Genomic DNA, 26561 nt, shown 5'->3' with positions numbered 1-26561 from the left:
GAATACTGACACCTTCTTCAATGGGAGATGCTTCAAGTTTGTCAATCATCTTAAATAGGATGAACCAAACTCTTATAATCTCCCAAAATTTTAGTTTAGACTACCAGCTTCTTCTCCTGCCTGGAGAGAAGGCAATATGTCTTTCTTGTTCTACATATTTCAAGATTCTCTGTAGTAAGTTACTCATTTATTCCCATAGAATTTACAAAGTATTTTTTAATTTGATGCCTTTTTAATTAACCAAACTGCAGGTTTTTATTTAAATCGGGTTTGCACTGTTTTAGGGTCCAAACCAAAGTTTTCCTTGGCCTTTCTTTAGGAGGAATACAGTCCAGGGTTTGCAAGCTGCAAAGTCTGGGTCAGGCTACCCCTCCCATCCCCCAGTCATCAAGCTTATTTGGCCGGAGGGTTTCTGCCCTTGACCCCACCACCGTAGTGGTGCATCATGTAACGGCTGGCCTGCATGCTCTGGGCCACCACGTTGGTGAAATGGCACGCCATCAGCAGGTAATTTCGAGGCTGGACCCGGTAGGCAAAGCGCATGAAAGCCATGGAGTAGAACATGAGCGCCATCGTCATGCGGCCGCTGATGATGTCGGGAGGAGCTTTCATATCCTTGAAGGCGGCCAACGGAAGGCCCCAGTTGGCCACAGGACCCCAGAAGTGGGTGCTGGTTATGTAATCCCGGAACTCCTTGGTCTTCACATATTCTCCAGTTTTCCGCACTAGCGCTGCGACCCCCGACATGGTCGCCCCAGTGGGAGGAGTGCCAACGGCCAAGCTGCCAGCCAATAATGGAACACCGAACGCCGCCGACCTCGCAACGGACCCTGATGCAGCAATAGCCAGCGGCCAACTTACAAAGTTTTAAGAAAGATAACATTTTATGAACCTGTGCCAACACCTTGATTTTGGACAATATGACATCAGATATCTGGGGGTTCTCTTCCTTTTTTTTTTTTTTTTTTGAGATAGGGTCTCACCATGTAGTCCTTCCTGGCTGACCTGGAGCTCACTACATAGACCAAGCCTAGAATTCACAGAGATCTACCCACCTCTTCCTTCCGAGGGCTGGTACTAAAGGCATGCACCACCCTTCCTGGCAGTAACTAGGGCTTCTAATGTTTCCCAGGATCAAATAAAAATGCCACCACACCTGGTAATAACTGCGGTTTCTAATGTTTTCTAAGACCAAAGAAAAACAGTAAGAGCTGATACAGCACAAGGGCCACCAGATTTAAATTGAGTGCTGGCAAGAAATCTGTTGATTTTAATTTCTGTGGTATCACAGTATGCAATCAAAACTGATCTCCAGTATCCTTGTTTATAGAGAGGAGGATTGGGAAAGCTTATAAGACTTAACATAGCCTGTGTGCTGTAGACATAACCAACATATTGTTTCTCTGTCTTTGTGTGAAATTTGCTTATTTCTTTCTGTTGAGCATCACCAAGAAATAGCATGTGCAGTATTCTGTCTCCCTTTCCTGAGTGAGATATTTGAAGATCTTACATAGTATAAGGATTAATAAGTTTTAAATCTAATAGAAAAATGGTCTGAGGTGAACCAATATCACAGATGAATCAAAAACATATTCTCTCCTGATGTAATAAAACAATAAACACAGACATGGAATAAAATAATTTTAATGACATAATTTAAAAATATTTTCTCAAACTAAGAATCATCTACATTTAGCAGTTTTAGTTCACTAAACTTTTAAGCTTTTCCTTTTCTGGTATCATCAGCAAGAGACTTCTGCAAACACTTTCTAAACTGCCAGGCACTAGAGCAAAGTTCTCAGTATTTGATCCAATGGTTGGGTTTATTGTATCTGGTGAGCTATTACATTTAGTTTAGAAAAATCCCAGTGACTCTCATGATGGTTTTGTCTGAGGAGAAATTTTTCTAAAAGTGGCATTTTTATGTGAATGTTGGGTAAAGCAGCAAATGCCAGAATCACGGTAGCATTGGAGATCTGGTTTTTATTTGGGATATGTTATGTGGACTCATAAATCACATTAGTGTTTGTGCCATATTTTAATCTTATTATACTTTTTGTGTGAATGAATGGGGTTTTGTTCCGCAGAGTACTAAGTAGGCTGTAGGGCTGGAGAGAGGGCTCAGTGCTGGAGCACCTGCTGCTCTTGCAGAAGACGTGGGTTTGTTCCAGCACTCACCTAAGACAACTCACAACCATCGAGTTCCAAAGGAACACCCTGTCCTCGATTCCCCAGGCAGTGCATGCACCTGGTGCACATACATACATGCAGGCACATACATACATGCAGAAAATAAAATACCTTTAAACAAGGAAATTATAAGAATTTTGAATATAGAGAAATGAATAAAGGAAATTAAAAAAAATATGATGCTGAAGGAAAAAAAAATCACATTTCTTCAGGAAATGTAAGAAAAACAGAGGTTAATAGGATCTGTGTCAATCCACGAAAGATTGCTGCTTACCCAGTGTCTTTGGTACAATGGTCCAGACATATGCTTTTCGTTCTCCAGCCTGGAGAACATCACTGCCGTTGTTACTCAGGGTGTTGCTATTTGCTTCATAATTCTCAGATGCTTCTAACTGAACAGAAATCTAAAAACAGAACAATGGCCACCGGGTAGCCCTTTAAATTCTCTCACACAATGGTTTCTTCAATGGCTCCCAAGAAGTTGGCATTTTTCATCTTAAGAAGATTTTCTTATTTTAACTTAGAAAAATGAAAAGATGCCCAAGGACTCATTCACAAGTTCACAAAATAGTAGAGTGTGTGTCACCACAAAATGACATTCTCACTAAAATTTCAAGTCATTGTTGTGATGTAAAACAATTATTTCTGGGACTTTAGAGTTCACCAAGCAGTCAAGAACACTTGTTACTCTTAAAGAGGAGCTGGGTTCAGTTCTTAGCATCCATGAGGCAGCTCACCACAGCCAATAACGTCTATTCAAGGGGTTCTGATGTCCTTTTCTGACCTCTGTGGGCACCAGAAATGCACATGGTACATGTGCATACATGTAGACCACTCAATCATACTCAGAAAATAAAATTAAAACTGTAAATAATTATTCTTAAAGATTATAGAAAGAAATGGCTTTCTTATAGTACAATTTTTTATTTGTAAATAGACTGGTGATATTTAATGAAAAGACTAGTGAATAATTTAGCTGGCTGGAGTTTTGTTTCTAGATCAAGGGGGTGACGTACCTCTACACACGTGCTCAGGTAGCTGAAGACACTGACAACCACGTCACTCTGCTCATTCCGAACAACAGAAAAGGGAGAGGCAATTTCAACGAAGAAGGGCTGGGAGATCTGTAGATGCGCTTTGGGTGAGATGCCAAACCCAGCTTCACCATTCACACAGAAGGCGCTGGCCTCCCATTGGGTTATAGAATCGGGTACAAGGAATGAGAGATTTGCTGAACCTGAGGAACTGAAAAGACAGGCTGTGGGTGACCTATGTCCTCTAAATGGGAACCCGAGTTTAGGCAGAACACACAGAAACGCAGTGACTTCAGGAGTTAGGTAAGGCATCATTACAGGTCCCTGGTCTGAATGTCTGTAGAAGCGAACCTTAGAAATGCCATATTTCTATAAACATATTTTTTAAAGAACTGAGGTAACATATATCTACCTGCATGAAATTTATAGGAGCAAAGGTTTGGTGGAAAAGTAAAGTTTTACAGAACAAGTAAGCAAACAAATCATCAAACATTCATGATCAGGATGTACAAGTGAATGATTTTTTTTTTACAGATACTTTATTACTTTATTGCCCCAAAATAAAAGTTAACAAATCAAAAGAAGAAAAATAGACATGGAGATGTACAGGGAAGAAATCTGTTTTAGAAAAAAACCTAAGAAGTAGCAGAAAAGTAAAACTCACTCCACACTGACGAGGTCCCATATCCAGGTCTTGGGGAAGTGCGTCCTGACTGTCTCTTTGACGGCCTGTTCTGCCTGGTTGATGCCATCTGCGATGTCATGAACTAAAATGAGAAGGGAGGGGGCAAAAAAATGTCCCATGTAGGAATAGCGTGTGTGTGCGTGTGCATTTGTGCATGTGTGTTTGTGCGCGCGTGTGTGCATTAGTGCATGTGTATTCATTCGTGCACGTGTGTGAGTTTGTGTGTGTGTGTGAGAGAGAGAGTGATGTATGACCATCTGTGAAGGTACTAGCGGACAGGTTGATTTCCTCACTTGCATTTCCATCTTGATTTCTGAGATAGGGTCTCACTGAACTTGCACCTCAAGTCAGCTAGACTGGTGGGCCACTAATCTCTGGAGACTACCTGTCTCTGCTCCTGAGCACTAGGGTGACAGAAGTACACTGGAATGCCTGGCGTTGATGCGTGTGCTAGGGATGTGAACTCAGGCCCTCACGACTGCACAGCAAGCAATTTACCCACTGAGCCATCTCCCAGGCCCTTGAGTTGAGCTCTTGACTCTATCAGGCCTAGTGTGTCTTAGCATGAGGTGATACAGAAATTTGCTTTTAGGGCTTAACACCGATAAATCCAAATTTCAATCTGGGTGTCACAACTTTGATGCTCAAATTTCTATTTGTTTAAAAGTTACAACAAACAAACAACAAATCACCTGCAGCCAAATCTGGATGAATTAAATCTCTGCCCTGACTCTTGGCTGACATGCCAGTACCTGCCAACTTCGCCCACGGACATTATTCTTGCTGAAGTTTTCAGTGGCGTTACTATTTCTAATTCTCCAGAACATTGTCCTTTATAGGAGCGGCCTGTAGTCTTGTGTAGGATGCATGTAGTCAGTGTTTCTGCATGAAAATTATAACTATGGTGCTGAGCATGGTGGTGTATGCATGCAAACCCCAGGATTTGAGAAGTGAAGTCAGGATAATCAGAAGTTTAAGGTTGTCCTTGACTACATAACAAGTTTAAGGCCAGCCTGTGCTATGTGAGACCCTTTCTCAATATAAACAAGCAAGTCTCATTGAGTTGTCTTACACCATGTCTAGCTGCTGCCTGCATTTTCCTGTATAGTTGTCTTCACATCTATTTTGAGGCCAGTCTGGGCTACAGAGAAGGACCCCATCTTAAGAAGCAAACAAAAATTTAGAAAGATAATGAAAGGCAGAAACCAAAACCTGGACTTCTTCCTGTATCAGAAGCTAATTATTCCTCATGACCAAAACTATTTCTCGCCTGTCTCGTTGAACTGTAGAAATTCTAGTTCTTGCTCCACATCGTCATCAGTCATCTGTAAGACCTGTGTTTGACATGGCTTTATCTTACACACACCCAGTCCAAAGAATTCTGCTGACTGATACTCCAGCAGGAGGTTCTAGACTACCCACAGGCGGAAGCAGCTGGAGCGCCGAACATCATCATCTGTCCTTCTGGGCTATCAAACGACCTCAGCAAGTGCAGGTTTTCCTGGGATGCACACACCTCTGGTTTCCGGTACCGGAAGTTAGTAAAGACTTTCAGACCCATGTCCTTTCAGAGAGAAACAAAAGTTATACATTCCTATCCTGAGAAAACCACGAAAGGTCTACAGTCAAAATAAACAGACAATAAATATAATATTTTCTGTATTAGCCATGATCCAGTACCATAGGAATCAAGTCTACATATTCAACTTACAGAAAAATTCACAATTAGGAAGAAAGCCAGTAATCACTATATTTTTATTATTATGCCAATATTTTCATGTTTTTTCCCATGTATGCTTAAGGGAAAACAAGAAATCAGCACCACTACTGTCTTAACAGCAAACATGCATGCACACATGCACATGCATGTCTACACACAGTGCACATGTGGTAAACAGCAGACTGGGACTTGAACTAAAGGCTGTCTGGCTCAGTATCCGCTTCTAAGCCGCTATGACTCTGATCATGAAGCTCATGTATGACCCTGAGCACATGGAGCTGACAGTCTCTGTTTATGTGGAATACAGACTGTAAGTTATCTTCTTGGTTTAACAGTAAGAGAGACATAGATGGGGGTCAGGACCACTAAAGCTACAACAGGGAATGTTTTCGAGACTCATTTGTGCTCTTACCCTGAGAAGACTGGCAATATCTCCATCCCAAGCATTGCTTGCAGGTGTATAATATAGTCCATTGTGGAACAAATCTGTCTGAGGTATGCATGGATCTACTGTAGCATCATCCAGGTTGAGACCATGGTAAAAATAACCATATTGTTGGATATTTGGGAGCAGGTTGTATACCTAGGACAGGAAGATATGGTCTTTGGTGACTTTAAGCCCTCTTTCATAATTATAAGATTGGAAATTTCTGTGTCATAACTGTTTATTTCTGAGTCAACTTTCCAAAAACTCAAAGAAGGAGACCAATTTTGTTTTACGTAGTCAACGTTATTGGCAAGCCTTTTGGGCCAACAGTGCAGGATTTGGGATAGCAAAGAGGAAAAGGTCATGCTCAGTTGTTCCAAAGCCTAGCACACAGATAACTGCCTGAAGGTGTAATAGTAAAGTTCTCAGACCCCGAGTGTAATGTCAGCTGCTTGAATCTAAGTATTAACACAGTAAACCTCTCCCCAGATAAAATACAGCATCAAGTAATGAACAAGCAGTCCAAGTGCTTTATAATTGCAGGAAAATGTTCTTGTGAAGCCCAGGGCTATGTGCAGTGAATGTGCACCCATTAAAAAAGCCAACAAGGAGTGAGGTCAAAGACTTATGCTTTCGCCGTTACGAGGGAGGGTGACTGTTGCTGTCCTCTTCTAGTCGTTGGCAGAACTATGCAAACCATGTTCTCAAAGACCGCAAAGACACAAGGGTATGTGAAGCTGAAGGGAAGCTTAAGAAACTACACGCACAAAGGGAGAGTGACCCAAAGAAATGAGAAGAAACACATACCAAATCAGTCCCGGGTAAAAATACTCCAGCCGCTCGTGTCAGAGTCTGACCATCTTCCCTGGACACAACAGCTCCCAGGGAAGGGCTTGAGAGGCAGGGGCAGCTTCCTCTCACTGAAATGCATGACTCACTGATGATCAGGGTGGTGTGAACAGGGGAGAGGACTGACCCTTGGAGATGGTGCTTGAGGGAGGGGAGGATGTGACAGGAGAGGACACACTGTAGCTTATGGCTCAGCCCAAATAATTAACTAAGAGAGAAAATCATTCCTCGAATATTTCATAATAAAGGAAATATTCCCAAATTGGCATGAAAGCTACTTAAAAAGATTATAAATCAGAAATTAAACAAAGGAAGGATAAAAGTGGGTGAAACCAAGCAAAAAATAATTGAGAATGAACTCAGAAATCACAAAAATATCAGAAATGAACTCTAAAGACTAAAGACCCCAAGAAAAAAAATGATTGACAGAAACCATCCATTGCTTATTTGCTTCTTGTTTTCTGAGGCCAGATCTTGTGACTTTTATCTACTGAGTCTCCTGTGTCTGTCTCCCAAGTAAAGAGGTTACAGATGTGCACACCACAGCCAGCACACCAAGCTTACAGAATAGAGAAATAGAAAACAAGAGAAAAAAAAAAGAACCAAAGCAGGTCACAGGCAAACATGAGAGTTTGAGAGCCCATGAAAAACAGCTAACACATGAATAAAAAATTTCAAGACAGGAAGAAATAAAAAAAACTTAAAATTTAAGTTATAATTCAGGGTCAGCTTTGGATTTTCCCCCACACAATAAATCCTAAGTGACATTTTACTAAAATGTTTAGTTTAAATATAAAGGGGGAAAAACCCTCCAAGGCCTCCAGGGAAGAAGATCAAATAACCTACCATGGAAAATAAGTTCACCTGACAGCACAATTCCTTAAAATAATGTCCACAGCGAGGTATAGGGGAGCAGGGTTCTCAAGAAATCTAAAGAAAAGCACATGGTCACTTAGCCCATCTTTCATGCATCGAGGCATTGTTCTTTATTTTTAAAAGTTTCTGTTTGCTGTTTGCTTTGTTTTTATAGACAGGTCTCATGTCTCACTGGCCGTCATCTCCTGATCCTCCTGCCTCCGCCTTCCAAGTGGCGAGGTCACAGGGGTCCACCACCATGCTCCGCTTCTAAGTCAAGGCTTTAGGAAAAATGATTCTGGGAGGGAAGTGTCATGGTAACCATGTGCCCTTCTGAGGAAGCCAGCAGAGGATACGATTCAGGAAACCCAAAGACGGCTTGGGAAGCAGAGTAGTTCAGGAAACGAGAGAGAAACACAACTGTAAGCATTATGTGTTCTCCAGGGAAGGAAAGATGCAACTTTTATATACACACACATATAAGTATACATACATATATACATACACATATGTAATCAGATTTAATAGCTATAAAATGAGTTAAAACCAAGAACTATATCTTCATAACATGCATGAACATTTCAAAACCCATATCTGAGCATATCGACACACCAGAGGGCTTTTATAAAATAGAAATATCACTGACCATAAAGCAGAATAACCCAAAATAACTGAGTAAGCTACGACAAATTGTCTTTTACATACAATTACAAAAGTCCCAGTATGTGAATGTTTGGCATAAAGGGGTAACTTCAAACAGAAAAAAAAAATTCTGAAAAACAGAAATGGAGCAATCACTAGACATTGGCATCTATGGGGGAGTTTGAAGGCGGGGAGCAGGGCTAGGAACAGAGTTTAGTGACAAAGTCCTTGCTTTGCACACACGAGTCCTGGCTCCAATCCCACCACCATAGCAAACAACAGACAGCCAATGATATCACAGGAAAATGCCTAGACTTCTAACCTGTTTAACTACATTAATATGAGATAGATTTTTAAAATACTACTAAAAACAACAATGACAAAATGTAAGAATAATGGGGCAGAGCATCAAACCCAAACCAAGCAAACCCCCACAAAAGCCACTTTATTTTTAGTTGATAACTCAGCAAAAAATGGGTAAGTCAGCGATGAATAAGGGAAAAAGCATAATCATAAAATATAATAAAACATAAAGAAACAACTGTTGACACAGAAAGCATAGCTCTTAGGTCATAAGGACTTCCTTAATTTTCAACAAAATGAATTTGGAAATTTCCATAAAATTCTTAATCTAGGATTGGGAGAGATGGCTCAGTGGTTAGGAGCACTGGCTGTGCTTCAGAGAACCTGGGTTCGATTTCCAGCATGCAGAGATGTATATGCAGACAAAATATTCATACAATAAAATAATAAATATTTTTATCTTAATTGCTTAAGAAATGAGGCAAACTAGCACCAACCGAAAGACAATATTTAAACGGGCCAACTTTTATAAAACAAACATAGAAAGTTGTCAAGAGACTGTCCCACATGAGCCAGCAGGAGCTCAGGTTCCACTGTGGTTTCTACTAAGGCAAGAACAAGGAAAGGATGCTGCTGTCTTCAGGATGTCACACTGTGCTGGAATCCTGCAGGAGGCATGGGATGAGAGGGAAGGAAGGGAGGAAGAGAGAGGGAGGGAGGGAGGAAGGAAGGAAGAGGGAGGAAGGGAGAAAGAGAGGGAGGGAGGGAAGGGAGGAAGGAAGAAAGGAAGGAAGGAAAGGGGAGGGAAGAGGGGAGACTGGGAGGGAGGGCAAGAAAAAGAAAACTTTCTATTGATGGTTATGTAATACACAGAAACAGAGAATCAATGAAAAATATAATCCAATTAATAAAGGAATTTATCAATTTAGCAAAATGTAGAACAGCTGCGGGTCCATGAGTAACAGTAGACTACGTAGTTGCAGAAAGCCTTGTTTACTGTGGCGACAGAGCTGTCATGAACAATTTACATGAGAAAACTATTTAAAACTTAGTTCATAAGTGACAGAAAAATATGCTTGGAAAAATAAAAAGCCAAATTCTGAATTAGAATAGCCCCCCAATAGGGGGCAGTGCTGAAGTTAATTTGTAAATCCCACGCAATCACAGTAAAAATGTCAGTTGGGTTTCCCTCCTTGAGCTAGAGAAGTTAGAAGTATATTAATATTAAAAATCAATTATAATAGCAAGGGGCAGCCTGGAGATGAGATGCCTGGAACTCCTTGGCCGAAGGAGTTGATAACCAAAAATTAATCTTTATCCTTGAACCTGTGGGACTGACATAGGAAAAGAAAAACCAAAGGAACAGAATGTAGAACTGAGAAATAATTTATAATAAATAGAAAAGCCGTTGAGGATAAGGGCAGTGTCTCGCGGCATTTGAGCAGAGGTAATTTGTCAACTGGATATATTTTACTTAAGAAAAAATAACTAGATAAATATTTCATATTCAAGGAACCTGTGTTCCCAGAAACACAACAGTTTTCAATAAAAACAAAAACAGTTTTCAAGGCAGGAACAAAGAAGATAAAGATAGGCCTGGGTCATCCTGGGCTAGGAAGTTAGTTAGAGCTGAGAATATAATCTGACATCGCATAATTATTATAATTTGACATTATCAAAGGGCACAGAGACCGACTGAAAACCTCTCCCACTATGACTTTAAAATATCGCATTGCAGCCGGGCGGTGGTGGCGCACGCCTTTAATCCCAGCACTCGGGAGGCAGAGGCAGGCGGATCTCTGAGTTCAAGGCCAGCCTGGTCTACAAGAGCTAGTTCCAGGACAGGCTCTAGAAACTACAGGGAAACCCTGTCTCGAAAAACCAAAAAAAAAAAAAAAATAAATAAATAAATAATAAAAATTAAAAAATAAAATAAAAGATCGCATTGCTTTAGAATTCTTAACCTGCTCTAGCTATTGGGAGAGTTCTGCCAGGCAGGAAACTCACGTAGCTAGTGACCCGTTCTAGCAACCGAGGAAGGAACACAGAAGCAAAGATGATTTTGGCACGTCACATCTCGAGTAAAATTATCTTTTTTTTTTTTTTTATTTTATTTTATTTTATTTTTTTTGGTTTTTCGAGACAGGGTTTCTCTGCAGCTTTTTTTTTTAGAGCCTGTCCTGGAACTAGCTCTTGTAGACCAGGCTGGCCTCGAACATCCGACGGCCAGTGCCTGCATCCACACAGCTCGGAGACAGCGAGGGAAAAACAAGGGGGCTTACACTTTCAGGAGACAGTTCTTGTTCGGGTTTCAGCAGAAGGACACTTTTGTCCACCAATCGCAGGGCACAGAAGGAGTCCGGGGCTGCTTGAAGACATAGACGGGTGGTGGAGCCGGGCAGGTCCTGCTCCTTTGAGAACTTCACACTGACCTGAAGCAGAGAAAGGCAACCAATGAGGGTGGAGATAACATGCATTTTCCTGTCCATTCTCAGTTCCCTTTTGGAATATCTCCTTTCTCCGTGCCCTAGCTCCCCACGATCAGGCATCTTCAAGATGACTAACTTTTCACGATTCTCATTCTTTATCAATTTAGCTAGGAGATTACTGGGTAAAGGTTATGAGGGCTGGCAAAATAGCTCAGGGGTTAGAGGGCTTGCTACCAAGGCTAACAGCTTGAGGTTGATCCCTGGAAGCCAAATGGGGAAAAGAGAGAATGAAATCCTACAAACTGTCCACTGATCCTCATGCACTCACTTCATGGGCACACATGCATGTGTGTATGCACATGCACGCGCGCGCGCACACACACACACACACACAAAGTAGAAGAAATTTAAAAAAGAAAGTGGCAGGAAGCAAAATGCTGACCTGCCGTTAGAAGAAACATTACCTGGTTTTTAAAGCACTTGTCAATCTGGAGCTTGACACTATCCGCAACGATTTCCCCGCTGGGGTGGAGGGTGTAGACAAAGAGGACAGCCACTGGTGCCAGATCGGCGCGGATGCTGATGGGGAGCGAGAAATTCCCGTTCCAGGCTGTGGAAACAGGCAGAGTTCACAGACCACATGGTGCTGGCCCTAACGTATGTGTGGGTTTGTTTGGATGAAGGAGAATTGTTTGAGGACAGGAAAGGTAAACAGGGCCCTATTCAAATGCAAATAAGAAGCGGGGACTTATACACAGATAAGGACGGTATTACAACAGGAATGTCTTAGACACCCCTCTTCTATAAGGTGTGTGATTAACTGATAGTAATGTACCCGCTATTTTTTAAGATTTATTTATTTATTATGCATACAATGCTAACATATATACACCAGAAGAGGTACCAGATCTCATTATAGATGGTTGTGAGCCACCATGTGGTTGCTGGGAATTGAACTCAGGATCTCTGGAAGAGCAGCTGGTGCTCTTAACCTCTGAGCCATCTCTCCAGCCTCCTGTACCAGCTATTTTTTTTTGTCAACTTGACACAAACTAGAATCACCTGGGAAATTAAGAAATTGACTCCATCTGATTGCCCCGTGGGCATGTCTATAGGGGCATTTTCTTGACTAAAGATTGATGTGGGAGGGCCCAGACCACTCTGGCCTGTTCCAGTCCTGGGCAGGTGAACCTAGGGGGTATAAGAAAGCAGGCTGGGAAAGTCAGTAAGCAGCATTTTCCCAAGGTCTCTGCTCCAATTCCTGCCTCCAGGTTCCTGCCCCAACTTCCCTCCAAGGTGAACGTATAAGATGAAATAAACCCTTTGCTCTCCAAGTTGCTTTTGGCCAGTGCATATCACAGTAACAAAAAGCCAACCAGAACATTGATAGAAAGGTAGCAATCTCCTTGTTTAAACTATTTTGTCTATTACCTCAGGCTATGCTATCTACTCCCCTCCAACTGCAAGTGGAAACAAGTGCCCGTCCTAACTTCTAGACAAAAGCGTGACGATAAGGTGCGTATTTCAAAGCAAGTGCATCATATCCACCTTGGCTTCTGACTTCCTTCTGCCCACTGAGGAAGATGCTTCCTCTCGCCATCACCTGAGGCAGACAAAGAAAACCCTGTGTGAGTACTGCAGCTAGCATCGTATCGCCTCATCGTGGACGGACCCTGAGTGAGTACTGCAGTGACCGTCATATTGTGTCATAGTGCAGCTAGCATCGTATGTGTCATCGTGGACTGATCGAGTGACCTGTAACAAGATAGTGTCCACTACTGAACACTAAAAGGGAACTTCATACATGTTGGGCCGGAACAGAGAAAACACCAGAAAATTTGCGAAGCCATCCAATGCATGCACAAGCTGGCGGCTTTACCTGCCCATTGTTTATCCATTTGCCTCTGTTCCATGCTGTGAAATGGAGTGCCCGTGAAGCTGACCAGGTGGCTTGACATATGTGAAGCTCTTTAACAGTGCCTCAAGCCTACTATTGTAGTTGGTGCGTCTAATTGATTCCTTTATCGTTTCCAGTTAGGAATATACAGCTGAGAACGCCAGGGCTTAGAGAGTCTGAACAAGGTGCCCAAGGTGGACATGCTTAACGACTAGGAGAGGGGAGGGGGGATAGAAGTAGGAGCGTCTTAATTTCCGAGTCTGTTTTTCCTCTCCAGGAAGCCTTGGTGAGAGGGAATGAGAGCAGCCTCCTTGACCGCTCAGCATTTTGAACTTTCCCTGTTGCTTACCCTCTCACATGCTCATAAATATTGATGGGAAGTATAATGGACTGACTGAAGAAGCAAGTGTTTCGGTCTCATGGGAACTCAGATTGCCGGGGATTATTTTGCAAGCCGGCTCCCGTGTCCTTAATGGAGCCAGGGCTATTCATCAGCAAAGTGGGTAGACAGAGTTCACTCAGGTAGCCAAGTCCTAAGAGATGACACCTCCTAAACCGGGTTGTGCTGAGTAGACAGATCCGCCAGCTGAGACTTACCAAATAGAAGAAGTTCACGCCTGAGTCATCCTTGTAGGCCTCAGGGTTTAGGGAGTAAAGTACTGAAATTATCTTCTCTTGATTACAGGGAAGCTGCTCTGGCTCAGGAACAATCTTCAGGAAGCTGTTGGTTTGGGAGTAAAAGCGAGAGACTGTGAAGTAGGCATCCAAATACTCAGGGTTCAACCAGCTGGGACGATGGCAGACTCCGGGTCGGACATATACGGCCTGCCATGACAGAACAAACAAAGGAAAGACGTTAGAATGGTGGGCACTTCCGAAGAGCGGGAATGCTTCAGAACACAAGGCTTCTCATCTCTTTAGAGCAGGGAGGAAGCTGACTGGTAGCTGTTATTGGGGAGTCTGGCAAGGTGGCTCAGCATGTAAGGACACTTGCCACCAGGCCTGACCACTCAAGCTTGACTCTGGGCACTGCTGTGGTGGAAGGAAAGAACTGACTCATAGAAAATGAGATAATAATAACACTATTCTCTTTCCTGTATATAAAAAAATGACCGTGGTTATGTGAGTGTCTAATTGGACTAACAGTGAACTGTTATGTTCTCTCTCTCTCTCTCTCTCTCTCTCTCTCTCTCTCTCTCTCTCTCTCTCTCTCTCTCTCTCTCTCTCTCTCTCTCTCTCTCTCTCTGTGTTTGTTGGTGGGGACAGTCAGGGGATGGTTGACTATGTAGTCCAATGTGGCCTGCAATTCAAGATCCTCCTGACTCAGCATCTTAGGTGCATAACTACTGTGCTTTGACTTTTTACCTTTAATGACAGCCAGAGAACTAGATTTAAGTTCTGTATCCTTCACCTGCATGTGAACCATGACAAACAGTTTAACTGCAAACACCTGTAGACGTTTCAGAAGAGATCCCACAGCATTTCTCCCTCTGTGCACCGAATGACGTAAGGACAAAGGCCAGATTTTCTTACATGCTACTTGTTCTTCCACAGCATTAATATTGGTCATGGTAGAGTCACCAGAAGAGAACACTGGTGTCTCATTGTCTGATCTCTGTTCTCACCATGTACTGAAGGGACAAGCCAGTCGCAGAAAATATGCTACCATCTAAGAGCCTTCTCATGCTCTAAGCCCCTAGCACTGGGCCTCTGCGGGATTCCTCAGTCTCCACCCACCCTTGGATGTCTTACTTTCAGGCTGATCTGTGCATTGAAGATCTCTGAAGTGTTGATGGAAAACTGAGCTTCCCCTTTTCCATCTGTGGTATAATTTCCTAGAAATTTGCCATTGAGCTCCAGTTGCAAAAGCTTGCTCACCATCGGTGTGTTATCAGGACCAGAAAATCTAAGCTGTACAAGAGCAGATATGTTAATCCTTTTATGACCCGGACTTCACACGTCTACAGGGAATTCTGAGTTCATGAGAGCAACCACTTAACAGAAACTTCAGCGAATAGAAATATCCATCCTGCTAATTGTGTTTACACATAAAACAGGAGAAGCTGGCTATCATTTCACACGTTGCTTTCTTTTAGCCTAGAACTTTCCAAACGTATCAGACATAGCAATGTTAAAAGTGGGTTGTGAACCTAGAAAAAAGTGTCTAGGAAATTTCAAGCAATAATCTGTGAACAAAGAAAACCAAACATCTAAAACATCTAGACAAACCTACAGTTCCAAAGTAAGTGATCCCTCTCCTGTAGAAAGAGTCCATGTTCTCAAAGCTCACGCTGCCAAGCACCGAAGTGATAAAAACAGGGTGTTTTTTACTGATCTGCACACCTGAAGAAATAACAAAACACAGCGTCAGGAAGGGATTAATCATTTGAACAAAACCTGTGAGGGTGGGGCGTGTATCTCAGTGGTAGAAACTTGCTGCCTGAGCATATGTGAGACCATGGGTTCAATACTTCCATTCCCCGCAAAAGCCACCTTTAAAGATGTTTCTTTACCCCTTTGAGCAGTAATTAATAATTAATACACAATTTTGCTAACCTGTATGGTTTTCTTTCTCAGTGGGTCACGATGTATTCCCAATTTGTTCATAAAACACTCTCATTACCTGTTCCAAATTCTGTGACCAGTACATTCACATTAAATGTCATAAAAAATCCAGAGCGGTATAGTTGGAAGACTTTCGTGTTGACAGTTTGAGAAACACAGCCATCTTTCAGCTGAAAAAAATAAACAGAGGTATAATGAAGAAGTTAGGGATCCAACAGTCTCATAAAATTTTAGCACAGATGCATCCCACTCCTGTGTGCCCAGGGGTCCCCCACCAAGTCACTGAACCAATAAAGAAAGTTAAAACAGGAAGATAAAGTGGGAGAAGACGTACATCAAGAGAAGGGACATATCTGCACTTTACAGATTCAAGGCCATTCTCCTGGAAATAACGCAGGCATGAAACAGTTAAAGGATGAGAATACAGTTAATGATATCCCAAGAGTAATAAATACCCCTTAAATGAAGGATGCCAATACCTGTAACGGTTTATTATTTGAAATAGGAGAAACATACTTTTTCACTACTAACAACAATAATTAGAAATCTGTATATATTAGAAATATCTACTAACTTCAAAATTTAGACATTGGAAGGATACACTAATTCATTTGACCCTCATATCAATCCCTTGGTCTAGGCAGTATTATCACACCCATGCACATGTTTAAAAAATAAATCTTAAAAAAATTAAAAAGATGAGAATTAAAATCAGTGGCTTAGAGACATGCACAAAATTGTATTAATGATGGTAAACCCAGGTGAGATTTTCATAAGCAGGATTCAGAATGGAGAAGAATAGAAGTCTAGAACAGTGCACACAGAACACTCTGGGTTGCAGGTGTTTCCAAATGAACTGCCTGAGAGAGGATTCTCCAAGGAACGGCCGTGAAGACCATCCAATGGCACAGAGCACAGGGAAGCAATGAGTTTCTTTGCAGATTTAAAAACCTACAGGCAAAGACGTTATTTTAAACCTGTGATATCTCTGTGTTCTTCACCTCACTGAGCTCTAACCTCCGCTAGCTGCACGATGACAGTGCTAGGAGTCCTTTTGTAAAGGAATACAATCACTAAGAGAAGGGAGTGGAGATGTCCCTCTGGAGCAAGCCCGGGGTCTGTACCTGCGCAGTGAACTGCTCGCATATTTCATTATTATCGCTCTCACAATACCCAGAGGAGGAAAACTCTCTGCACACCCGGATCTGGGCTTTCCCGTGCACAGACTGGCCGTAGGTGTACCTAGTGGGAGAAGGTGCATCCATGATCACAGATGGGCAGTACCAGAGTGACATGTATGTACTTCATCGGAAATCGTATATGAAGCCTTGAGACTGAGCGCTGCCATCTGAACACCTTTGAGGTTATTTTCTGCCACAGAATTTAGGCGAAATTAATTTATGAAGAGGACCTGGCTGGTTTTCCAAACAGCAAACAAACAAAAATAAATTCATAGTTACATTTAGTTTTAGATGATCTAAAATATCAGTGAAGAAAAATGTAATGAGTAAAAATTTTAAATATATTTAATCTGTCAGAAGTATTGGAAAGTGAGCAGATACTCTGCACGGAAGCTCAGAGAAATGTCTTGATCCTTCTCTGAGAGACACAGACGGACTCCAAGATTCTTGGGAGAATATGAAGACCCCCCTTTATGCCTTCAGCAGGTAGCCCTTTCCAGACTGCAGCTTCAATATATTGAATACACACACACACACACACACACACACACACACACACACACACACACACAAAATGAGTGTTTTATGCCAGCTGTTAGAGCATTCAGCGTCTCTCACAAGGTGTCTGCTCATAGGATGGCATAGTTATCAAATGACAGAATGACGGTGACTCCAAACTGCCCAGGTGTAACCATCGGCCACCAGAGCACTCCCAAAGCCGAGGCTATCCCAGTACTCATGGCTTATCTTGATTTATAAAGTTGAGATGGTGACAGCTCCCAGCTTACGACACTGTGGGAATAATTTCTCTAGCTGCCACCTAATAAATACCAGCTGTTTTACATATTGTTATAGATTTGAAAAAAGATATCACAAAAAGGATGAAGGGCATCAGAAATAATTTCTCCAAACAGGGGATAAATGTTCCTAAGAGCAGATAGGGTGTTTCTATGTTAGGAAACCCAAATAAATTCAAGCTAAATTATAAACTTTTAATAGCTCACTTTCCTCTCTCCCTCCCTCCCTCCCTCCCTCCCTCCCTCCCTCCCTCCCTCCCTCCTCCCTCCTCCCTCCCTCCCTCCCTCACTCCTTTCTTCCCTCCCTCTCTCCCTTCCTTCCTCCTTTTCTAAAAACCCTCAATGAAGGTAAAGATTCAGTGAAGCCAGTACTTTCACACCAGTGGCTGGAGTTAGGTGAACAACTTGACATTTATAACTAAAAGAATATTATTTATACATTTTGACTCGGCAATTACCTTTAGTGAACTCTTTCTTAAGTAAACAATTTTCAGTTCTAAGTCAGACTATTACACAGTTTTTCAGAAGACATCTACTACCAATGCATAAATTACTAGAAAACACAATACAACAGGTTACATGTTATATAGTAGAACAATAATTAAGCAAAACTGCCATTTGCATGTGAAGATATGCTTACAGGGCAAGGAGTTGGAAGAGACAGAAAGACTAGCAAAATATAGAGATGTTTGTCTTTAAAATATTAGATAAAATGGAAAGAAAAGAATAAATATAACTAGGGAAAAATTTCACAAAGTATTAGAGGAAAATCAGCTATAATGTGCTATCAATTGGTAGAACACACTGTAGTTTGCTTTCCTTTATATTTATCAAGCATTCACAAATTTCTAAAATAATTTTAATGTAAGTATATAAATGGCATTTTATAATTAGACTTAATTTACCCTGTAGGGATGGATTAGTCTGAGGAAACACTTACTTTGCACATGCAACCACTTGAAATTGATGGTCTGCAATCGTTACTGTCTCTGGTGCCCTGACCTCAACTTCAAATCTGGGCAGTACTGAAAACAAAGAAACACGCTTCAGCTGAGAATCCCTACAGCAGAGCTTCTGCAATTAGAGCAAACTGTGTCCCTGCAGGCTGTTTTCCTCCACGAGCCCTGCAGTTCACCCGGGGCTGTGCTGGTGCCTCATTAAAGGGCAACTTTTCCGTAGTTTGTTTGTTTTGATTTTTGCTGTTGGTGGCTTGTTTATTTTTATCTATTGTTTTTGTCTAGCCTCGAAAATTCACTCTTTTTTATGTTTTAGCTGTTAGATCTTTTTTAGGAGAGCATCGGAATCTCAGAAAAATGAGGTATTTCTTCGGTGAGGGGAGGGGTGGGCAAGGATCAGAGAAAGACGTGGACCGGGAGCAAGGCAAAGGGAGGACCTGGGAGGCCACAGAAAAGCAGACAGCAGAGGCCCAGCCTGGCTCCAGCTGCTTTCCCCCACCCCCGGGTCTAGAAAGTTTTGTTCTGTTGCTTTGAACTCGTCGGCAGGAGAATCAAAACCAGTACTTGCTTACCATCCCGATTAACGGTGAACCGGTGCACCGCTGTCATTCCAGATCGTTTTCTTACGGCAATTGTGTAATCCCCAAACATGGGTTCTGGAGTCAGATGGAATGCCAGCTGGGTGATGTTTCTGAAAGTGGTTACGTTTTCCCACTGGAAAATCACATTGCTTTCGGGATCCTCGAGAACGGTGAATAAAGAAGGATGATCAGATGTTGTGTGTGAAAATGACGCTTTCCTTACCGTGAGTGTTCTCCATAGTTATTGGAAGCAAAGAGTGAACCTACTATAATGTCTGACTAATGACCTCAAGTCCCTGGTACAACGTAACTACTCCAACATAGTCAATTGATGTTTCTTTCTCTTAAAACTAAAATTCATATAAAAATAATGTATAACTGACACCTTTGACTTTTATCTTTCCAAAGTAATATAGTTTAAAAAATTAGAAATTCAGCATACTTAGTCCAGAATAGTACTCTCCAAAGCAGAGTGAAATCATAGCTAATAAGTATATAAAGGGACACCAATCATATTAAACATTTAGAATGATTAAAATGATCATCACAGAGGCTGGAGAGATGGCTCAGTGGTTAAAAGCACTGGCTGCTCTTCTAGAGGTCCTGAGTTCAATTCCCAGCACCTTGGTGGTGGTTCATAACCATCTGTGACTCCAGTTCCAGGGGATTTGACGCCATCTTCTGGCCTCTGCAGGTACTGCATGCATGTGGTGCCAATAGACATAGGCAAAATACCCAGGTATAATAATCAACACATTATAAATTATTAAGTTTATTAACCATTAATTTTAATTAGTTTAATTAAAATATTATTTTTTAATTAATTAAGAATAAAAATTAAAAATGATTTTGTCACAGATTTCCACCTGGTCTCTATCTAAATTGGCCATGGATTATCCTATCCAACAATAACTACGTGGAATTTCTGTAATATTAAAAATCAGGGACAGTTATCAGAAAGCAACCTTCTTCATTTGCTTTCAGCACATGGCCACACACATGTTTACTTCCATAACTATTTTACACTTTCCAGCTCTGATTAAAGCGGTCATGTTTAAAAGACTTCTTTAAAGAGGCCTCATTAAACAGATTATGTAAGGAAGCAAAACTGCCACTGTTTCAAAGGTTTTAATGATTTGTTTTCCTCTACTTTCAAGTTTGGAGTGTTCGATATCCTAGACCTCTTTTCCTTCAGGATTGCCCATGAGAGCCCACGCTGGCTTAGATGTGAGTGGGTGTCACAGAGCAGAATGAACTATTTCCAAAAGAACCAGGCATCATGTGCATTGAGGCTAAAACACCACGCTCGGTGAACGCCACCATGCTGCTCTGGGTGCCCACACCGACACGGTGTGACTTGCGACTGGTGAACGACTCCTCATCTAAGCCAATGTTAACCAAGCTTTGTGTTTCTCTCAGTAGAACACAGCAGATATGATAGCAAACTGTTGAGAAATGCAGAGAACCCGAGACTGGTTCACCTGGAATTCATGTCACCTTAAGGATGCCACCCATATGAAGAACTTAATGCATCCAACTATTAGACAGGCCAGTTGGAAGTTTGTGAGTGTCTGAGTTTGCCCATAACTGTGAATTATGAGCCTAGATCCTGACCTCCAGGATTAGCTAATGATGGAGCACATACCGCATGCAGAGAAAATGAATATAGGGATTGATCGTTATTTACGAGCAAGCTGAAAGCCCAGCTAATTACATGGCAAGTGCAAGACATCTAATAAAAAAATCAACAAAATATGTTTATTCAGCGATGATGATAAGATTTAGAATTATACAGAGGGGGAAAAGAAACAAGTTTCTGTCTTCAAATTTCTGGCACAATACTCTTGGGGATTCATGGACAAGAAAACATTATTTCTAGGCACCTTCAGAGTTTTCAAACTTATATTTTAAGCCTACTTCTAACCATTTATTTCAATTGTCTTAATTTTTCGTTATATAAAATGGAAAAACTGGAAACATGCCACTCCTAATCTGAATGTTTTAAAACCGGAAATGGAAAGTAGATGTCTTACCTGAACAGTGATTGAAGGGTACTGAAGAAAAAAACACAGAATGGCATTTTAGTGAGACATTCTTTTGCCAAATAGTGTTGCTCCCAAGGGTTTCTCTATGTAGCTTTGGAGGCTGTCCTGGCTCTTGCTCTGGAGACCAGGCTGGCCTTGGACTCACAGAGATCCACCTGTCTTTGCCTCTCAAGTGTTGGAATTAAAGGTGTGTGCCACCACCGCCCGGCCCAAGGTTTATTTTTTTAATTAATTCTTTTAGTGAGTGTATAAAACAATGGGCTTTGTTATGTTATTTTCACACATATGCATCATTGCATCATGCTTGGGTTCACTTCATATCACCCTCTCCTGCCTGCCCCACCTCACCCTTGCTTGTGTGTGTGTGTGTGTGTGTGTGTGTGTGTGTGTAAATAGCTAAGTCTAGATCCAACATATGAGAGAAATCATGGTATTTTCTTTTTCTCTCTCTCTCACATCCTCTCTGTCCCTTCTCCCTTTAGAACTGTTTCTCTACCTTCATGGTATCCCTTTTACTTTCATGTCCCATGTGTTTGTGCATGTGTGTGTGTGTGTGTGCGTGCGTGTGTGTGCATGTGTAGGTGTTTGTGTGTGTTTGGGTATAATTATGCACATGAAAGAAAACATGATATTTATCTTTTGAGTCTGGCTAATTTAACCTAACACAATGAACTCCAGTTCTATTAATTTTTGTGCAAATGACATAATTCTATTCTTTATGTCTGAATAAAACTCCGTCATATACACACACCACGGACGCTTTATCCATCCATCTGCTGATGGACACCTACGTTGGTGCCACACCTTGGCTATCGTGAATAGTGCAGGAATAAAGCATGGATGGGCAGGTATCTGAAGTACGCTGACTTACATTCCCGAAAGGCGCTTTGTATAGCAATGGATTTGATTACTGGATTTAAGTTCCATTGTGCCATCATTAGACACTGCGGACTCACCAAGTCATCGACAGGTTTGAGCCAGGCGTTCAGTGTCACAATGCGAAAGAGAACTGAAAGAACATAGGGCAGGGTCACAAAGTGTTTCTCTCGTGATTCCCACCTTACAGCATTGGTTGTTCCAAATATATACACAGTTAACTGCTTTCCCATATCCCCTCCCCCCTGCTCTCACTTGACCCTTTGAGGTTAGGAGTTCATTGGGGAAAACTTCTCACTGTATCGTCCCTTTGCTAATGATTCCTTTTGTTCCCAGTGCTGACACCAGCTACCATTAGAGACTTTTACGCTGTTGGCCATGAGATGAAAGATTGGGACATCTTGAAACAGAATTCGTGACAGATTATTCATAGAAACAAAACTGTGAAACATTTATTTTCCTTGAAAATGATGCTAGCAAAAATTAAGTTATTTTAGCAGAACTATAAAGGAAAGATGTGGGCTCTTTGTGCCACTCATTCTAATATTTTAGTAGGAGCAGTAAAGGGGATATCAGAAAATGAAAGTCTCTCTTTAAGAATTATCTTTGCTATTTTATATGTGAAAATGTCATAATGAAATTCACAGTCTTTTGTGATGACTTAAAATTAATTATAGAAGAAAAGTGAAAGAAGCCTATATAAGCTGGCCATTCAGAGCACAGCGGAGACTCCGTGGAGGAACTCCCCTGCCCCCGGCTCCATCATCACATCAGTCAGAGCACAGCAGAGAGTCGCTGAGGGAAACCACCCCTGACACTGTCACAGGTTCCACAACTGCCAGAAGTAAATGTCTGTTGTTTAAGCTAAAATAAAACCTATTTTCAGCTCCTTGAAAAACATAGAAATGTGTAATATTAACCAGGACAGGTGGTTTCATTTCAAAAACATTAATTTTACAAATGAAGAAATTAAATCTCAAAGATCAGAATTTACTTGTCAAAAGTCATTCATTGATTAACAGAGCCAAGATTCAAGGCAAGTTATTTTTACTTTTAGCCTGGTGTTCTGTCTGCCACAATCTGCTTGGGACAATAGTAAAGAAAGCAGAAAGGCTCCGTCTGATTTCCACGTGTTATCGCAATGAACATAAAAACAGAACAATAGAATCCATCAATGTTGCCGGTGAGATCTTTGTTGTGATTGGTATTGTTTGTACAATGACTCTCATTTCTTCCTTGAAAGTCCCAAGAAACTTTCATTATCTTTAATCCAGGTATGAAATAATTGGCTTGAGAAAGAGAATTAATGAGCTTGCCAAACAGGCATGTTATGGGCCAGTGGTTTAGATCAAACAATTACACACTGCATTCTATGCTGGAAACCACTGCACCATGTAGCCGTGTCAGGGGGATTTGTACACAATGGAAGGTCGGGACAGAGTCTTATGAACATCAGCTCCTGATCTAAGGATGCCGTCTCCTAACTGAAGGGATGACGGGAATGCAGCCGTCAATGACAAGAAAGACAAGCTTTCCTAAATTCAGTTTGGAGACTGTGTTTACAGTGAATTACCGGTGTCTCCAGGTTTGTAGATGGGTGTATCTGTCTGCACAAAAGTTGCGTTTTCCTCAGCAGCGATGGCTACTACTCTCCTTTCAGAGATTTTCAGAGTGTTTCCCTGAGCAAGTAATGTCACAAAGGCCAACTGCTCCGAGGATGTCTGAGACACCTGTTTATGCAGAAGAGCAGAGAGGGGAAGATCACATGTCTTAATTTAGATGCTCAGACAGGCAAAGCCTTGCAAACCCCTCACTACCTGACAAAAAACTCCCTGATCACCTGTTGAAATTGCTCAACTCAGTATAAGGGTCCCCCCCCCAAAATAAATCCAGGCCCCTATCTTCTTGTTGTCTATTTTCTTTTTGTGTTGTCCTGACCAAATCCCTCCACCCTTGAGCCTACATTTTCCTTTTAGACTCCGTGACACACATTCACTCTCTAAAATAGCAATTGGCTCATCATTTACTATGATAGAAAATCGCCAACGACAGCAGCGATATAGGATGTACATTAAACTTTTTCGTTTTGTTTTTTGCTTCTCTTGAAATTTAGACTACCCCCACCCTCTGCCCGGGGCCAGATTTTGCAAGTCACTCCAAATCAAGATTAGTTACTGAAAAGCAGCTTTAAGAGAATAGGTTCCTATTCCCACTTGGGCTCCAGCTGCCTCACTTGGAAATTGGTGCAAGCGTAGAAGTTCCCCGCCTCCACAGACTGGTCAAAGATAGTAGTATTGGATCCATCATATTCCAGGATGACGCTCAAGGACACAGACTCGTTGAGGTTTAAAAAATGAAGACAGGCTTTTTCTGGGGAAAAGCGCTGTACCACCGAAGAAACCCACAGGATGTATCGCCTGCACAAAGAGAACACCAGCACTCTGTCAACACGTCTAAAGACCCTCCACAAACAGCAAACTTAAGTTGTGGAAGGATTTCCCAAACTGCACATCTTTCCAGGCAGGATTATGGTAAATTGGATGATCATAGTGGTGTCTTAAGGACATTGATTCTCCTGATATTTGCTCAATACTTAGAGGGCAAACCCGCACTCACTCACTGAAGTTGAAATAGAACAATGAACCAACCAGATTTTAACACGGAATCCATTTAATGGTATGGCATTGCCAATATTTTGATACAGAGAGTTTAGAATTCCCTTACGGTTCTGAAGTCACAGCATGAATAAGAGGAAGCAGAAGAGAAATGAACAAAATGGCAGGCATCGTTTTGTCCCAGCGCCTGATGGTTAACTTTAGAAGAAGCATCCTCTCCTCCTCTCACCAGAAGTCAGCTACCTAGGTGTGCCGCTTTCTTTTCTTTCCTTTGTTCCAACCCTGCCTTGCCTTTATAGTCGCACAGAATAGAAGATCAATTACATTTTGGAGCAAGGATCATGAGACTGATCCCTTCACATTGCCTCTCCTGTTACCTCCCCAGGGGGTATCAGTTTATGTGTAACTTCCTGCTAAAGTTCACTGGGTGTTGGCTTGCTTGGAGTCGGCAGTGCAAGCTGGACAGGAAGAATAGAAAAACAAAGAAAGTGGCTGTGTGACGCACAGGCGTTCATACTATTTTCGAGTGCCACACGGGGCTGGCAGCAGCAGCAGCAGCAGCAGCAGCAACAACAACGCAGCGCTACCGAGGGAGTAATGCTCAGAAGAAAACAGCTCTGCAAAGCACTGTCTCAATACAGAGTCTCAAAAGGAAATCAAAAGGGATCACACATCTTAATACAGACGCACTTTACAGATAACTGAATGTGCTAAGCTATTTTTTATAATCCTATAAAGTAAAGAAAATCATTTATAAGTAGTGTTCAATTTTCTGTATTTAAAGGCATAGTGAAGCAAATACTAAGAAAGAAAGGTAGAAAGAAAGAGAGAGAGAGAGAAAGAAAGAGTGGAGAGAGGAAGAGGAGGTGTAAAGAAATAAGAAAAGGGGGAAGGAAGGAAGGAACAAAAGAAGAGGGACTTAGGGAGGTATTTCCATCAGGAATTTACTCTTGAGTTAATGGCCTTTTATACCACATCAAAACATCAGGAGCTCTTCTTATTTTCAGTTAACATCAAGTATGTATGATACCTAAAATAAACATAAGAAAGGCCAAATGCCACATGCTTGTATTCTCAGTGGGTTCTGTTGAGCCTAGGGATATACAAGAAAAAGAACAAATTCAGATACACATAGTCACATTGAATCTCAGGAATCTGCACTGAATGACTGCACTCCGGACATCACAGGCCCTCAGATGCTGTCTTCCATTTTCTTGCTCCCTTTTCTCACCAAGGAGGGCTATAAAATCTAAGGGCGCCTGCATCTGGAGGGGAGTCATGAAAATGAGAGCCTCTCTTCCCCAAAGGCAACCCCTGAAGCCTGAGACATATTTTCAGAGCTGGCTGCTTTGTTTGAATGTGAACAGTCTCCCAAGGGGCCATTGTAACCAATGTTTGGTCTTCAAGATGGTGCTGTTGGGAGATGGCAGACCTTAGCTGGGGAACACTCAGTGGGCGGTCTTTCCGGTTTGGGGAGATGATGTGGGAGAGTCTTCTGTTTGCGTTGATTTCATTTGTTAATAAAGAAACTGCCTTGGCCCATTTAATAGGCCAGCCCTTAAGTGGGTGGAGTAGACAGAACCGGAAGAACGAAGTGAGGTAGATGCCTCAGACAGATGCCATCTGGCTCTCTGAGCCAGACGCGATGAAGCTCCGGCCCAAGAATCTTCCCAGTAAGGCACCACTTTGTGGTGCTACACAGATTATTTGATATGGGTTAATCAAGATGTGAGTAAGAGGCTGAAACTAATGGGGCAGGCAGTGTTTAAATGAATACAGTTTGTGTGTTGTTATTTTGGGTGTAAAGCTAACCATGCGGGAGCCGGGCGGGAGGAAAAGCAGGCCTGCCCTCAGCTCATCACTACAAGGAGATGCGCCTCAGAAGAGATTGTGAAATACCAATTTCTCTCTTTG

At 41.9% G+C, this 26561-nt stretch overlaps 2 protein-coding genes across 2 annotated transcripts in view; both read right to left on the bottom strand.

Annotated features, from left to right (window-relative positions):
- Positions 1 to 26030, bottom strand: part of LOC119807109 (ovostatin homolog) — a 44456-nt gene extending 18426 nt beyond the window's left edge. The window contains exons 1-20 of the mRNA XM_042054513.1: positions 25879 to 26030; positions 24266 to 24449; positions 23606 to 23762; positions 22113 to 22165; positions 21145 to 21165; positions 19103 to 19271; positions 18515 to 18599; positions 16721 to 16838; positions 15655 to 15766; positions 15265 to 15374; positions 14784 to 14942; positions 13629 to 13856; positions 12683 to 12737; positions 11599 to 11744; positions 10988 to 11137; positions 6042 to 6212; positions 5332 to 5473; positions 3889 to 3991; positions 3207 to 3435; positions 2465 to 2594 (exon numbers count right to left, since the gene is read on the bottom strand). Of these exons, the coding sequence (XP_041910447.1) occupies positions 2465 to 2594; positions 3207 to 3435; positions 3889 to 3991; positions 5332 to 5473; positions 6042 to 6212; positions 10988 to 11137; positions 11599 to 11744; positions 12683 to 12737; positions 13629 to 13856; positions 14784 to 14942; positions 15265 to 15374; positions 15655 to 15766; positions 16721 to 16838; positions 18515 to 18599; positions 19103 to 19271; positions 21145 to 21165; positions 22113 to 22165; positions 23606 to 23762; positions 24266 to 24449; positions 25879 to 26030 (2674 nt within the window). The remainder of the gene's footprint in view (positions 1 to 2464; positions 2595 to 3206; positions 3436 to 3888; positions 3992 to 5331; positions 5474 to 6041; positions 6213 to 10987; positions 11138 to 11598; positions 11745 to 12682; positions 12738 to 13628; positions 13857 to 14783; positions 14943 to 15264; positions 15375 to 15654; positions 15767 to 16720; positions 16839 to 18514; positions 18600 to 19102; positions 19272 to 21144; positions 21166 to 22112; positions 22166 to 23605; positions 23763 to 24265; positions 24450 to 25878) is intronic.
- On the bottom strand, positions 394 to 747 carry Mpc1l (mitochondrial pyruvate carrier 1 like). The gene has a single exon (XM_038319099.1). It carries the CDS (start codon positions 745 to 747, stop codon positions 394 to 396), a length of 354 nt encoding a protein of 117 aa, XP_038175027.1.
- Positions 26031 to 26561: the final 531 nt, after the last annotated feature.

This window comes from Arvicola amphibius, chromosome 2 (genome assembly GCF_903992535.2).
Source record: "Arvicola amphibius chromosome 2, mArvAmp1.2, whole genome shotgun sequence".
NCBI classification, from domain to species: Eukaryota; Metazoa; Chordata; class Mammalia; order Rodentia; family Cricetidae; genus Arvicola; species Arvicola amphibius.
Note: the sequence above shows the minus strand (reverse complement) of the source record. Positions and strands in the feature narration are given on the sequence as shown.